This window comes from Phycodurus eques, chromosome 17 (assembly GCF_024500275.1).
Source record: "Phycodurus eques isolate BA_2022a chromosome 17, UOR_Pequ_1.1, whole genome shotgun sequence".
NCBI classification, from domain to species: Eukaryota; Metazoa; Chordata; class Actinopteri; order Syngnathiformes; family Syngnathidae; genus Phycodurus; species Phycodurus eques.
The window spans coordinates 7,847,277-7,860,232 of NC_084541.1; the positions used below are offsets into that span (position 1 = coordinate 7,847,277).

The window sequence follows — 12,956 nt, forward strand, 5'->3', positions numbered from 1 at the left end:
AAATTCTGTACATAACCTGGAAAAAAAAATCTCAATCTTTATTTCCAGGTGTGAATGTGGTCAAAGTTGCACCTGAAACAATGAGCTTCTCCTTCATGATGTTGACATCCCGATTAGATCGATGCGGCACAGCACTCAGCATGATCTGTTCAGGGTTACAGTTCTGCATCCCACTCATCCTCCACCTGTTCCATGTTTAAATAACACATAATTCAAGCACATCGCGGCAGTTCACCGAGCTGTGACATTCAAGCAAGTCACATGGAAATTGTGTAAGCCTGCTTTTAAATGTGCTGATGCACGCAGAATTCGTATCTATATTAAAGTACGGTAGATGCATAAGCAGGAGGTAAAACTGTTTAGCGAAAGACAGAAAGGAAACAACCTTGGGGTTCCAGGCAGAAAAAGCACAAGGAGGACAAACGAGGAGAAAGAAAGAAAGGCTAAGGCAGCTGCAGCGGTTACCTGATCATATGATAGCTGACAGATGCCAGGGGGGCAGCGGAGGAAGGTTGCATGCAGATCAGACAGAGCACCAGACAAAATAAGGACATCAGAGGAGAAAGACAGACAGAGAGAGGACAAGGGGAAGAAGAGGTTAGAGCGCAGAGGTGAAAGATAAAAACGGTGAGAGGATAAAAGAGGGGGAAAGAAAAACAGCAGAGTGAACTAACAGTCAGTTTTGAAGCAGATAGTGTCTTCTCAAGTTCTTATCTTTTTCAATGAAATACGGTCAGTGGAGTCAGTTAGAAACAATATCGGAAGATACGGTTACACTGACAAAATGAAGATCAAGTCAGACATTCCTTCCAAAATCAAGGTTATTTGTGGATTGATAGATTCATTGATTGAAGTTTGGGAAATGCATTCCAGAAAACAAGAAGTGAAAAAAAAATAATCGACACTATAAATTAAACCTCATGTACTGCAAGCCCGAAAAGGAGCATGACGAGGTTAAACTTATTTAGATCCTACCCATTCACCATAACCTAAAATAAATTAATAACCAAGAATTGCAGTCAGTCCAAAATGCATACAAACAACCATACCCAAAATAAATACACACATATATCACATCAACATTTTTACATACATGTGAAATTTATACTTATTTAAAAAAATTAAAACATTTATTTATACACCCCCACATACCCAATTGTTTCCCCTATTTACATAATTGTACATATAGAAACTGTACATCTATCCTCCCTATTAATAATGCATTTCCGCTAAAAGGATTTAACTTTCCAGAATAAAATATTCACTCTATGCTGATAAAGGTCCAATTAAATTCAAATTTAAAAAAACACTTGGATTTTACAACATCATCATAATGCCTTTTGTGCTTGTTTATTAATATTGAATTTTGTTACGTGTGTTACTGATCTTGAAGGAAGAATAGACAAAACTCTAGTTCAGCATATTCAACTGGCAGCACGCCGGGCCGCAAAAGCTCTTCATCTGGCCAGCCAAACATCACCCAAATCTTCTTCCTTTCCTTTCGGCTTGTCCCGTTAGGGGTCATCCTTTTCCATGTAAGCCTATCTCCTGCATCCTCCTCTCTACCACCAACTGCCCTCGTGTCTTCGCTCACTACATCTATCAACCTTCTCTTTGGTCTTCCTCTAGCTTTCTTTCCTGGCAGCTCCATCCTTTTTTTTTTTCCTACCAGAAGATACACCAAGTACTCTCCTGTCTGTCTCTCTGATAACCTTTGCTGCAGTGGTGCAGGCTTCTGGAAGCTCCTCCTGTCCACCGAGAGCCTGTCTCACCTCTTCTCAAAAAGCCGCACAACACTTGCTGCTGTTATGAAACCTACTTGCACTTTATATTTACTTGAAATGCTGCTGTGATGCAACTAATTTTTTTTTTTTTTAAATGCGCATTTAAGTACTGCTGTGAAACTAAAACAGCTTTGTTTAAATCGCCTCTAAGGGTGTGCTACAATGTATAAAAGTCGTGTAAAATAAAAGCTTTCAAAATGTGTCAAGTGAGTATAATGGGACAGCATTTGTCCGCCCTTGGGCCCTTACATTTAAAAAGAAATGTGGCCCTCTTCATTATGTAGTTGAATAGCTTTGCTCTAGTCTCTCAAAATGTACAGAAAAACTACTCCAATAGTCTCATAGGTACACAGAAAATAATAATAGCAGTATGCAGATTATGGTCATTTAGCATTGCTATAACAATAACATTACACAGTGCTGTATTTAAGCAATGGAGATCATTTGATTTACATCTGTGATTTTTGGCACTATCTGTACTTACTTCTGAAAACTGAAGATTCCTATGACTACAGCAAGTGAGACGAGATCTGAGGCCATCCAGATGAACCTGTAAGCATTCTGACTCTGAAAGAGAAGCAAAACAAAAAGTGGTTCACAGAAAACACCACTGGAGGGAGACGTCATCAAGCAGCTCTCGCGCACAAGCCGTCACCAGCTCCTATGAGTGCCGTTGTGTCAAGCTGCCACACTCCTCAGAGCTCTGCTGTTCCTCAGCGCCATGCTGAGCTCAAGTCTGCCGCTGCGCTCCCACATATTTTCTCTACGTCCTTACTCCGACATGTTGCTGGGCCCTTGTCAGTCTCTGTCTTCTCCTGCTGTCTTCTCGTCTCAGTGTGTGACCTTGCTTTTGTGTCAGTTTGTTTTGCATGTGGTGTCAGATCAGAGAAAGGCAGCGATGAGAGTTGTTTACCATGAGCCAGATGGGGTAAGGCACCTTTCGGAGGACTTGGGCGGCATCAGAGGACACGGAAGGGACCCCACTACACCACAGAACTGAGTAGAGCCACGGCTCATTCACAGGGTAGACTGTCACGCTCACATTGTTGGCCAGATACTCCCTGGGGGAAGGAAAATACATGTCTGTGAACACTGCAAAACATATTCCTTGATTTTTGACTATCATGCCATGTGACTAGAAGACGGTCCTTAAAAACGCATCCAAGAATTCATCCATTTTTCATGAATTAATATACATGGGGTCCTCAGTTTACAATGGTAGCAGCACATGACGTTTCAAGGTTTTGAAATACAGTGGGTACGGAAAGTATTCAGACCCCCTTAAATTTTCACTCTTTTGTTTTATATATTGCAGCCATTGGCTAAAATCATTTAAATTCATTCTTCCCTCATCAATGTACACACAGCACTCCATATTGACAGGAAAAAAAAAACGGAATTGTTAAAATCTTTGCAGATTTATTAAAAAAGGAAAACTGAAATATCACACAGCCATAAGTATTCTTCAGCCCCTTTGCTGAGTATGCGGTACAAGCCCCCTTTTGCGCTAATACAGCCATGAGTCTTTTTGGGAATGATGATGTTTTTCACACCTGGATTTGGGGATCCTCTGCCATTCCTCCCTGCAGATCCTCTTCAGTTCTGTCAGGTTGGATGGTGAACGTTGGTGGGCAGCCATTTTCAGGTCTTTCCAGAGATGCTCAATTGGGTTTAAGTCAGGGCTATGGCTGGGCCATTAAAAAACAGTCACAGAGTTGTTCTGAAGCCACACCTTTGGTATTTTAGCTGCGTGCTTAGGGTCATTTTCTTGTTTGAAGGTGAACCTGGGGCCCAGTCTGAGGTCCTGAGCACGCTGGAGAACGTTTTCATCCAGGATATTTGTCCGCTTTCATCTTTCCTTTGATTGCAACCAGTCGTCCAGCTGATAAACACCCCCACAGCATGATGCTGCTACCACCATGCTTCACTTTTTGGGACTGTACTGGACAGGTTTTCTCCACACACACTGCTTAGAATTAAGGCCAAAAAGTTCTATCTTGGTCTCATCAGACCAGAGAATCTTATTTCTCACCATCTTGGCGTCCTTCAGGTGTTTTTTTTAGCAAACTCCATGCGGGCTTTCATGTGTCTTTCACTGAGGAGAGGCTTCCGTCGGGTCAGTCTGCCAAAAAGCCCCGACTGGTGGAGGGCTGCAGTGATGGTTGACTTTCTAGAACTTTCTCCCATCTCCCGACTGCATCTCTGGAGCTCAGCCACAGTGATCTGAGGCCAGCTCTATGAAGGGTTCTGGTCGTCCCAAACGTCTTCCATTTAACGATTATGGATGCCACTGTGCTCTTAGGAACCTTAAGTGCAGCAGAATTTTTCTTGTAACCTTGGCCAGATCTGTGCCTTGCCACAATTCTGTCTCTGAGCTCTTCAGGCAGTTCCTTTGAGCTCATGATTCTCATTTGCTCTGACATGCACTGTGAGCTGCCAGGTCTTATATAGACAGGTGTGTGCCTTTCCTAATCAAGTCCAATCAGTATAATCAAACACAGCTGGACTCCAATGAAGCTGTAGAACCATCTCAAGGATGATCAGAAGAAATGGACAGGACCCGAGTTAAATATATGAGTGTCACAGCAAAGGGTCTGAATACTTATGGCTGTGTGATATTTCAGTTTTTCTTTTTTAATAAATCAGCAAAAATTTCAAGGATTCTGTTTTTTTTCTTCTGTCAATATGGGGAGCTGTGTAAATGATTTTAACAAATGGCTGCAATATAACCAATAGTGAAAATTTTAAAGGGGTTCTGAAAACTTTCCGTACCCACTGTAGTTTTCGCAGAGGCTAAAGAATACCTCACAAGAAGACATGTCCAGTTACTGTTTTAGATTTATTACTTATTTATTTTAATTATGACTTTACTACTGTGTTAGAGAAGGTTAGTGATAGACTACAGTGTGTGACAGTACAAACGTTAAACTTAGTCGTAAACTGAAGACACCCTGTATCTATCCATGCACCTATCTAAAATGCATCTATAGAGTCAAACAATCTGTCCAGCCATGCATCTATGGATCGAAAACCTCCTTGTCCTTGTCCTGTCTTTTTTTCCTTGCAATCATATAACCATTAATGAATCAATGTGTCTTTCGATCCAAAAATTCATCCAATCATCCACCCAACCCGTCCAATGCCTTCCGAAAAGCATATTCCTGCCTAATTATTACATTCAAAATCATTGTCATTGTTTCTTGATTGTGTGTTACATAATATTCTAGTTTCCAGAAGTAGTGAATTTGGGGTTTACGTTTGCTGTAAGCTATAATCATCAAAATTATACGTGTATGAAAACTATCATTAAATATTTCACTCTGAATGTGTGTGGTGCATCTCTATAATATGAGTTACACTTTTTTAATTTAACTACCTAACTAAATTCAGCTTTTGTCCTGATCAAATTTTTTTTGTCCGAGTTTTTTATTTTAAGGATCTGCCGATAAAGAGTACTCAGAGTCCACTACTACTTCAGTCATGCATTAAAAAAGAGGGTCCATCCAAATGTTGGATAACTATATACTCTACATGCAAATGTGCATGTAGAGTATATAGTTAGACATAGATATACACATGCAAAAATAAAAATGGAAAAAAATGGGCCATTCATACACACAAGTGCTATCTTTTTAAGCTCTAAATTTGATGATACAGTTCACATATTGAACTACTCGATGTGTATTGGCCCAACTCAGGCAACTTAATTATAATAAATTAAAAAATTGGTTTTTCACATAATATTGACAAATATATGAAATATAACCAAATAATATTTATGTAATGGTTAACACTAAGCAACTACCTATGGATTATTTTGTCACTTTGTAATGTTTAAAGTTTCAGAAAATGGATAAAACTGATATTTTTCACCTAATCTCAACCATATCTGAAAATGGCTTCACTTCACCGATGAAGAAAGCGGGAACTTAATACAAATTGATAAGATAAAACAGCTGGAAAAGACACAAGATGCAAGAACTGAGAGAACTGATTGGGTGACACGGGGAACGGGGCTGACGAGACCAGGTGGAAACAATTACTTGACGACCAGACGAGGCAGGCACAAACAGGACACAGGAAGACACGGAAGTCGTCCAGATAACACCAAACAAAACAAAACACAATGCTTAGCAAATGCAAAAAGGTCAAAAACACTGTTCATTACACTTAAGCATTCATCCATCTGTGCATCATTGATCCATTTGTCTGTCTATCGACCCGTGCATCAAACACATCCACCTTTGCACAGCCCTTGTCTTATCCACGCATCACTCCTCCTACTATGATATCAAAACATCAATCTATCCAAACACAGATGCATACAGTACATCATCCAATTATTCATGCAGCCATCTCTCTATCTACAATGCATTCATTCATCTCTCCATTTTCACACATCTGTCCATCCATACAACCATCTGAGTCAAGGTGACCTGCAGCCCATTCCGGCTGACTATAATTCAATCTGCAGGGTTGACAAAGACAGCCCTTCAAAATCACAGCTACATTATTTGGTCATGACCCCAAAGTCCCTAAAACAATCTAACATTTTATTATCCTGCTTTTCAACTCCTTTTTGACTAAATAAACATTTCTGTCAGCGTTACTGTAGAAACACGTCTTACTGTATATCTTTGTGGCTGGCCTTGCTGTAGTGAAGGGTCAGGCTCGTAATCCCCCTCTGCCTTATCTCTGCCGCTGACAATTTCTCATTTGTGGTCTGCTGAAACCCCCGAACCCTCCCCCTGTCTGTGTCGGGGGTCCATGTCACCTGGCACAAACACATGTGAGACAGAGCGAGACTAATCAGATGGAGTACATTGTTATTCGGAGTGAATGCAGTGCTTGCACAGAAGAAAATGTTAACATGATGGAAATTAAGTACAGTACATATATACTGTAGATTTGATAGATTAGCATAAGAGGGACCTCCAGTCCTCACCCTCTTCTGGGAAATCCCTGCTTTCTGCACAGCCCAGATCGTGTCCGTGAACCAACTTCGGTAGCGAGGGTGGCCTGCAGGGGGCCTGCGGACATTGAGCAGTGCGGAGCTGTTTGCTCTGACTGCCAGACGAAGCATTTCCAACAGACTGCAAACCGTCTGGTTGCTTATTCTGCTCCGATCCCTCCCGGTCAATGTCTCTACTGTCCAGTAGGGATCCCTCTGGGAACAAAAGAAAGCAACAGATGCTGAGATGCTTTAGCCCCTCATGCTCATATGATGCCACCTGAGCAGGATGAAGGTGATCAGGGGCCTCCAGGCTCCATTGTCCGTGGGGCCCTGTAAAAGTGCCCCAAAACTGTAATGATGTCATTAACTTGCCCTCTATCCTATATTTTTTTCGTACCCATGACTCCCAATCATCGAATGATAACTTTATTGAAGATATATTCACACTCGTTCAATTGTTTCATATTGTGTGGTGGTCATTCCTCTGTCCATGTCTTCAGCGGTGTTAGCTTTTTTAAATCACATTTTCACACCTCTTATTTACTGTATTGCACTGGGTGCTTCCTATCTGAGCATGGATAGTATGTTGCTTATCAGTAGAAGAAATATGCATTCTTTCAGGAAATGTAAGTATTTTTGTTTAAGAACTTTACCCATGAGTATTGTTTTCTTTTTCTGTACCATATTTTCTGCTCATGGGTTTTCATGGCAATCTGTGTTTACCTGGTTAAAGTCAATGATATAGAATTGTTCTTCTAAATAGTTATGTACAATATAATGAAACCCATCAATTTTTGTTGGTGCTATATTTAGTTGTACCTGCTACATTTTGTTAATGGATTAAAGCATTCCTATCTTTGAAATCAATTATGTGTATTTAATTTTTGAGCATTGTTACCTTCTTTGTTGGAAGTGTCCCCTAAGCAATGTGCCCCTGTCACTCCATCAATTCTTCTGCCGCCTCAGTGAGTCTTGTTGCTTCACTCATCTGTGTTTCAGCAGACACTGCATTACTGCAATTTTCATAGTTTTGTGGCTTATTTTGAGCCGCATTATTTCTGTTATGCAAGGTGGTTATCAATAACCACTCGCAGGGAAAATCATATGGCTGTATTAGCTCAAAAGGGTGCTTCTATTAAATACTGAGCAAAGGGTCTGAATACTTATGGCTGTGTGATATTTCAGTTTTTTTTTAAATAAAACTGCAAAGATGTCAACAATTCTGTTTTTTTGTCTGTCAATATGGAGTGCTGTGTGTACATTAATGTGGAAAAGCATGAACTTAAATTATTTTAGCAAATGGCTGCAAAAAAAAAACAAAAAAAGTGAAAAATTGAAAGGAGTCTGAATACTTTCCGTACTCACTGATGGTGTACTGATACACTCGCCTGTCTTTAGTGCGGGCAGCGTGGGTTCAGTTCCCACTCAGTGATAGTGTGAATGGTTGTCTATGTCTATATGTGCCCTGTGACTGACTGGTTCGGAGTGTAGTCTGCCTTTCACCCGAAGTCAGCTGAGATGGTCTCCAGCGCCCTGCGACCCTAACCAGGATGAGCAGTATAGAGAATGGATGGATGGATGATTTTTTACATCTTTATTTTGTGCTTGTGCACACACACGTGTATAAGCAACCATACTGCGAGCTTGACTAATATATAAACTGAGAGTATTTCGAGTCAGTCTGATTGTATCACTTATGCAACATGGCTGTTATTAATAATTGGCGTGAGGAATGACCACATTGATTAAACAGCACAATGTTGCGTGTGCTTGAGTACTGTGCAATGTGACCTCTTCCAGTTAAATACAGTGTACCCTGTTTGGGCTCGCACTATAGACAATCGAACTGGGTTTTCGCGGTGAAGCATGCCTAAGCCCAGTGCACGTCATCGAGTCTCGGTGTGCTTTTATTTCGGGGCTCTGCAATATATATGAGAGCAGAGATCTCATGCATGGTAGGTTAATGGAAGACTAAAATTGCCCAAAGGTGTGAATGTGATTGCAAATGGTTGTTTGTTTATATGTGCCCTGAGATTGCCTGGCGACCAGATCAGGGTGTACCCCGCCTCTCGCCCCAAGTCAGCAGATATAGGCGCCAGCACACCCGCAACCCTAGTGAGGACAAGTGGTTCAGAAAATTGATGGACATCTGAGACACGTCTGAGACCATTTAACATCAAGAAATACATTAATGCAAACTCTTTCAAATTCAGTGAACTCTCAACATGGAATGAGTAATTTGAAACTGAATACCGCAATTTTTCGTGTATAATGCGCACCCATGTATAATACACACCCCCAAAGTTGACCTCAAAATTCTGGAAAACCCTTCTACCTATGTATAATGCATTTTTACAATGCATGATTTTGCTTCTACCCATATGATCAAACCACAAAGTATTATCTGTACTTTTTTTTTTTTCAAAGAATTATTCTGAAGTTAAGCACTTTATTTAAACACGTAATCCTTTTTTTTTTTTATTTACTTGCTTTTATTTTGAAATTCACAGCTCTACTTTTATTTTGTAAATTAGAAAACACACAATTGTGTTCATATGTTTGATTACCCAGACAGAATTTGTAAGATGGGTACAATTCTTCAAAGAAAACATGAAGGACCAGGCGAAACACATTTAATTTTATTTTAATTGGAGTCAAATAAAACGGTCAAGCATTTCAGAAAAACATTATCATTAAACAAAACATAGTCATAAAGAAAGTAATGATGGTTGTTCAGCCATCAGTGATATTTTAAAAAAAACTATTTCACAAATTCTGCCAGGGTATGTAAACTTATGAGCACAACTGTACATATATGCAGTCATGCGTACCCCTGTCGGCGGCACGGTGGAAGACTGGTTAGAGCGTCAGCCTCACAGTTCTGAAGACCGGGGTTCAATCCCCGGCCCCGTCTGTGTGGAGTTTGCATGTTCTCCCTGTGCCTGCGTGGGTTTTCTCCAGGCCCTCCGGTTTCCTCCCACATCCCAAAAACATGCATGAATTGGAGATTCTAAATTGCCCGTAGGTGTGAATGGTTGTTTGTTTGTATGTGCCCTGCGATTGGCTGGCAACCAGTTCAGGGTGTACCCCGCCTACTGCCCGATGATAGAGAAGCGGCTCAGAAAATGGATGGATGGACGTACCCCTGTCCTATTGGAATGAAAGTGTAGGCTACACTTTTTTTTATAACCACTAGGTGTCGGTGGCATTTTGGAACAGCTTTTTCATCACCACTAGATGGCGGCATAAATGTATAAAATGTGAAAGTTTTTTTCCATTTGCCCCTGTACCTATGTATAATGCTCACTATTGACTTTTGACATTTTTTTTTTTGGGGGGGGTGGGATTCCGCATTATACCCGAGAAATTACAGTACACCTTTTAATACCCAATATTGAACTGGCTTTCTGGGCTTGTATGATGAGTCCGAAATTAAGTCGTACAGTAATTAACTTTACTTTCATATTATGTTCAAGTAATAATATTGTGATACTGCACACACAAAAATTAAAAGCGATGTATAATGATTGTAGTAATACAGTAAAATAATCTCTTTTAGACTGGAAGTCATTATTTTAAAAACAAATTTATAGTTTACTGCACTACATGACCAGCATTTTGCAACTTAGCTAAAGGATTATCTGTTACAGATATACATTTGTTATTAATTATCAGAATGGATTAGTGTAACGTGGGTTTCTTTACCTCCAGAAACCAGCGACCTGCGTTGAGCGAACGTAACTCTGTCCAGTTGAAGAAAGCGGCATCGTCATGCTGTCTGTCAGGAAAAACCGTGCTAACATCTGTGGTTCGTCTCAAGTTTCGATCTCGCATGAGGAATGGAACCCCGTCCACACTAGAGATAGAAACGGAAACATATAGTTCATCTGTCACATCTAAGGTACTGTTCATATGGAACTGGATTCATTAATTATGAACAAGCCTTGATGAAAATGTCAGAAATGGGTGGTTAATAACCTTAGAGTGACATCAGCCTCCAGGGAGCTGGCTCTATGGTGTAGGGCTCTGTTGAAGGACACCATGGTGTTTTCTGGGGCCAGCTGTAACAGAGGGAGCGTGAAATTAGTGTCATTTACTGGTAACATTTCAATAAACAGACAACACACTGATTTCTTGAGATTTAGTTGACACTTTCAGAAAGATAAATCCTTTTATTCTCCTAATTTACACAGTGGGACTGGCAGGTTATTTACAGGGTTGCACTTAATCATTATTTGGATCTCACACTTCCAAGTGCATCACTGTACCTTTCGGGTTTCTGTTAGCCAACCCTCGGCATGTGGCTTAACCAATGACATGCCAGATGGTTTAAGGTAGTTGGCTACCTCCACCACTTGCTGTGATGGGTTTCTGACTGCATTTTACTGACTTCAGGTAGGAAAACCATCTGTAGTGTAACAATTGAATCCTGAAGCTCAGTTTTATTGTCATTGGCGCGCTTGTTAAAAGCAGTGTGCATTGTACAATCTGAATAATACATACTGTATATTGTAATTTTATACCATCCATCCAGCCATTTTCCGGACCACTTTTCCTCACTAGGGTCATGGGCATGCTGGAGCCTATCACAACCGACTATGGTCAAGAGGCAGGTACACACGGAACTGGTCGCCAGTCCCCAGAACTGTGAGGGAGATGTGCTAACCAGTCGCCCACCATGCCACCTTTGATATCAGAAGTAGTTAAACAAATATTAGTCTGGAGATTGACTTGGCCAGTCTACAAATATCCACTTCTTGCACCCGATACACTCCTTTGTTGTTTTAACACTGTTTTTCGGTCATTATCTTGCTGATGATGAAGTCACTGAAGGAATAAGTTTGGTTTCATCTATGTTTAAATTGGAAGACAAAATGTTTCTGTCGAAATCTGAGCTCATTTTTGCTGCTGCCATCATGTATTACATCAACGAAGATTAGTGAGCCTGTCACAGAAGATGCCACACAAGCCCGAGTGATGACATTACCTCCACCGTTTCATCGATGAGCTTGTATGTTTGGGAACATGAACAGATCCTTTCTTTATCCAAATTTTAGCCTTTCCATCATTCTGGTAACGTTTGCCTCCTGAGTACATAAAACTTGGTACCAGAATTAATTAAGTAATGTTTTTTGTCGCTGTTATTTTTAATGTGTGACATTTATAGTAGATCTGGCCGCGCATAAGTCTTTGTGTGTAAGAGAAAGTGAGAGAGTGAGTGGAAGATTGGCAGTTTATGTGTGCCCAGGGGAGTGGAACAGGCGGATGGGGGGGGGGACTGGCACAACGCCCCCCCCCCCGCCCCCATTAACAAAGAATTTGTGGAAAGAAATCTCTGATCACACCTTGTGTGTGCCAATGTGTATGATGGCTCTTTGCAGGAACAGAGTAAAAATTGTGGCTCTTAGCCTCTGACTGGTTGGCCACCCCCGATATAGTGGGCTATTCAAAACTAGGTGGTGAGTTACTAGTAACTCACTAATTAACCATCAGAGACTCTTACTTCTGAGTACAATAGCTTGCCACTCAGGTGATACCCTCCAAGGTGCTTTTGTGCCAAAGAGATTTGAGGGAGCATTTGCTCAGCTCTGAGATGACACAGTACAGTGTAGACTCTAGTGCTCACAAACACACACGTGTACTTCCCCATTGAGTCACTTGGACACTTTACTGGATTAGACAGTAAGGGCTGGCAATAGATCAACTCACCATAGGAGCTCCTCGTCGACCAATGACGTCTGGTCGAGGCTTGAGGCTGCGACTGTCCATTACGCAGGGGCAGGAGAATGAGAGCGGTGCCAAGTAAAGGGCCATGAGGATGATTATGTAGGTGATTAACACCATCATCTGGAAATCTAAGACAGAGAGTGAGCTTCAGCAACCGAACAAATGGATTTACTGGAGAGTTTTAGCATGTGTTGGCTGCAGGCATTGTCAATCTGTTGAATCCTACTGGAGTACAATTGTGGAGTTAACAGTGGATATGAAAGGTGAACACACACTTGTTGAAAGTTTTCTGATGTGAAAAAAAACAAAAACATAATTATTTGATATACTTTAGTTTTAATAAACTAATGTGACCTTAACCCATATAACTCAAAATGTGAATTGCGTCGAATTGTTTGATGGATTATTTACAACCATCCATTATTTATACTGCTTGTCCTTATTAGGGTTGATGGCGAGCTGGAACCAGCCAATCGCAGGACAAGATTATT

The 12,956-nt window shown here is 40.8% G+C and overlaps 1 protein-coding gene across 4 annotated transcripts in view; it reads right to left on the bottom strand.

Annotated features, from left to right (window-relative positions):
• The window catches only part of gdpd5a (glycerophosphodiester phosphodiesterase domain containing 5a), a 29,061-nt gene that overhangs the window by 1,689 nt on the left and 14,416 nt on the right, over positions 1–12,956 (bottom strand). For 3 of the 4 annotated variants that reach the window (XM_061702134.1, XM_061702132.1, XM_061702135.1), the window contains 9 exons: positions 12,448–12,593; positions 10,717–10,799; positions 10,444–10,594; positions 6,730–6,951; positions 6,413–6,558; positions 2,698–2,845; positions 2,269–2,351; positions 466–480; positions 73–185 (listed from right to left, as the gene is read on the bottom strand). In XM_061702134.1, the coding sequence (XP_061558118.1) occupies positions 73–185; positions 466–480; positions 2,269–2,351; positions 2,698–2,845; positions 6,413–6,558; positions 6,730–6,951; positions 10,444–10,594; positions 10,717–10,799; positions 12,448–12,593 (1,107 nt within the window). The remainder of the gene's footprint in view (positions 1–72; positions 186–465; positions 481–2,268; positions 2,352–2,697; positions 2,846–6,412; positions 6,559–6,729; positions 6,952–10,443; positions 10,595–10,716; positions 10,800–12,447; positions 12,594–12,956) is intronic. The other variant, XM_061702133.1, reaches the window with a different exon arrangement.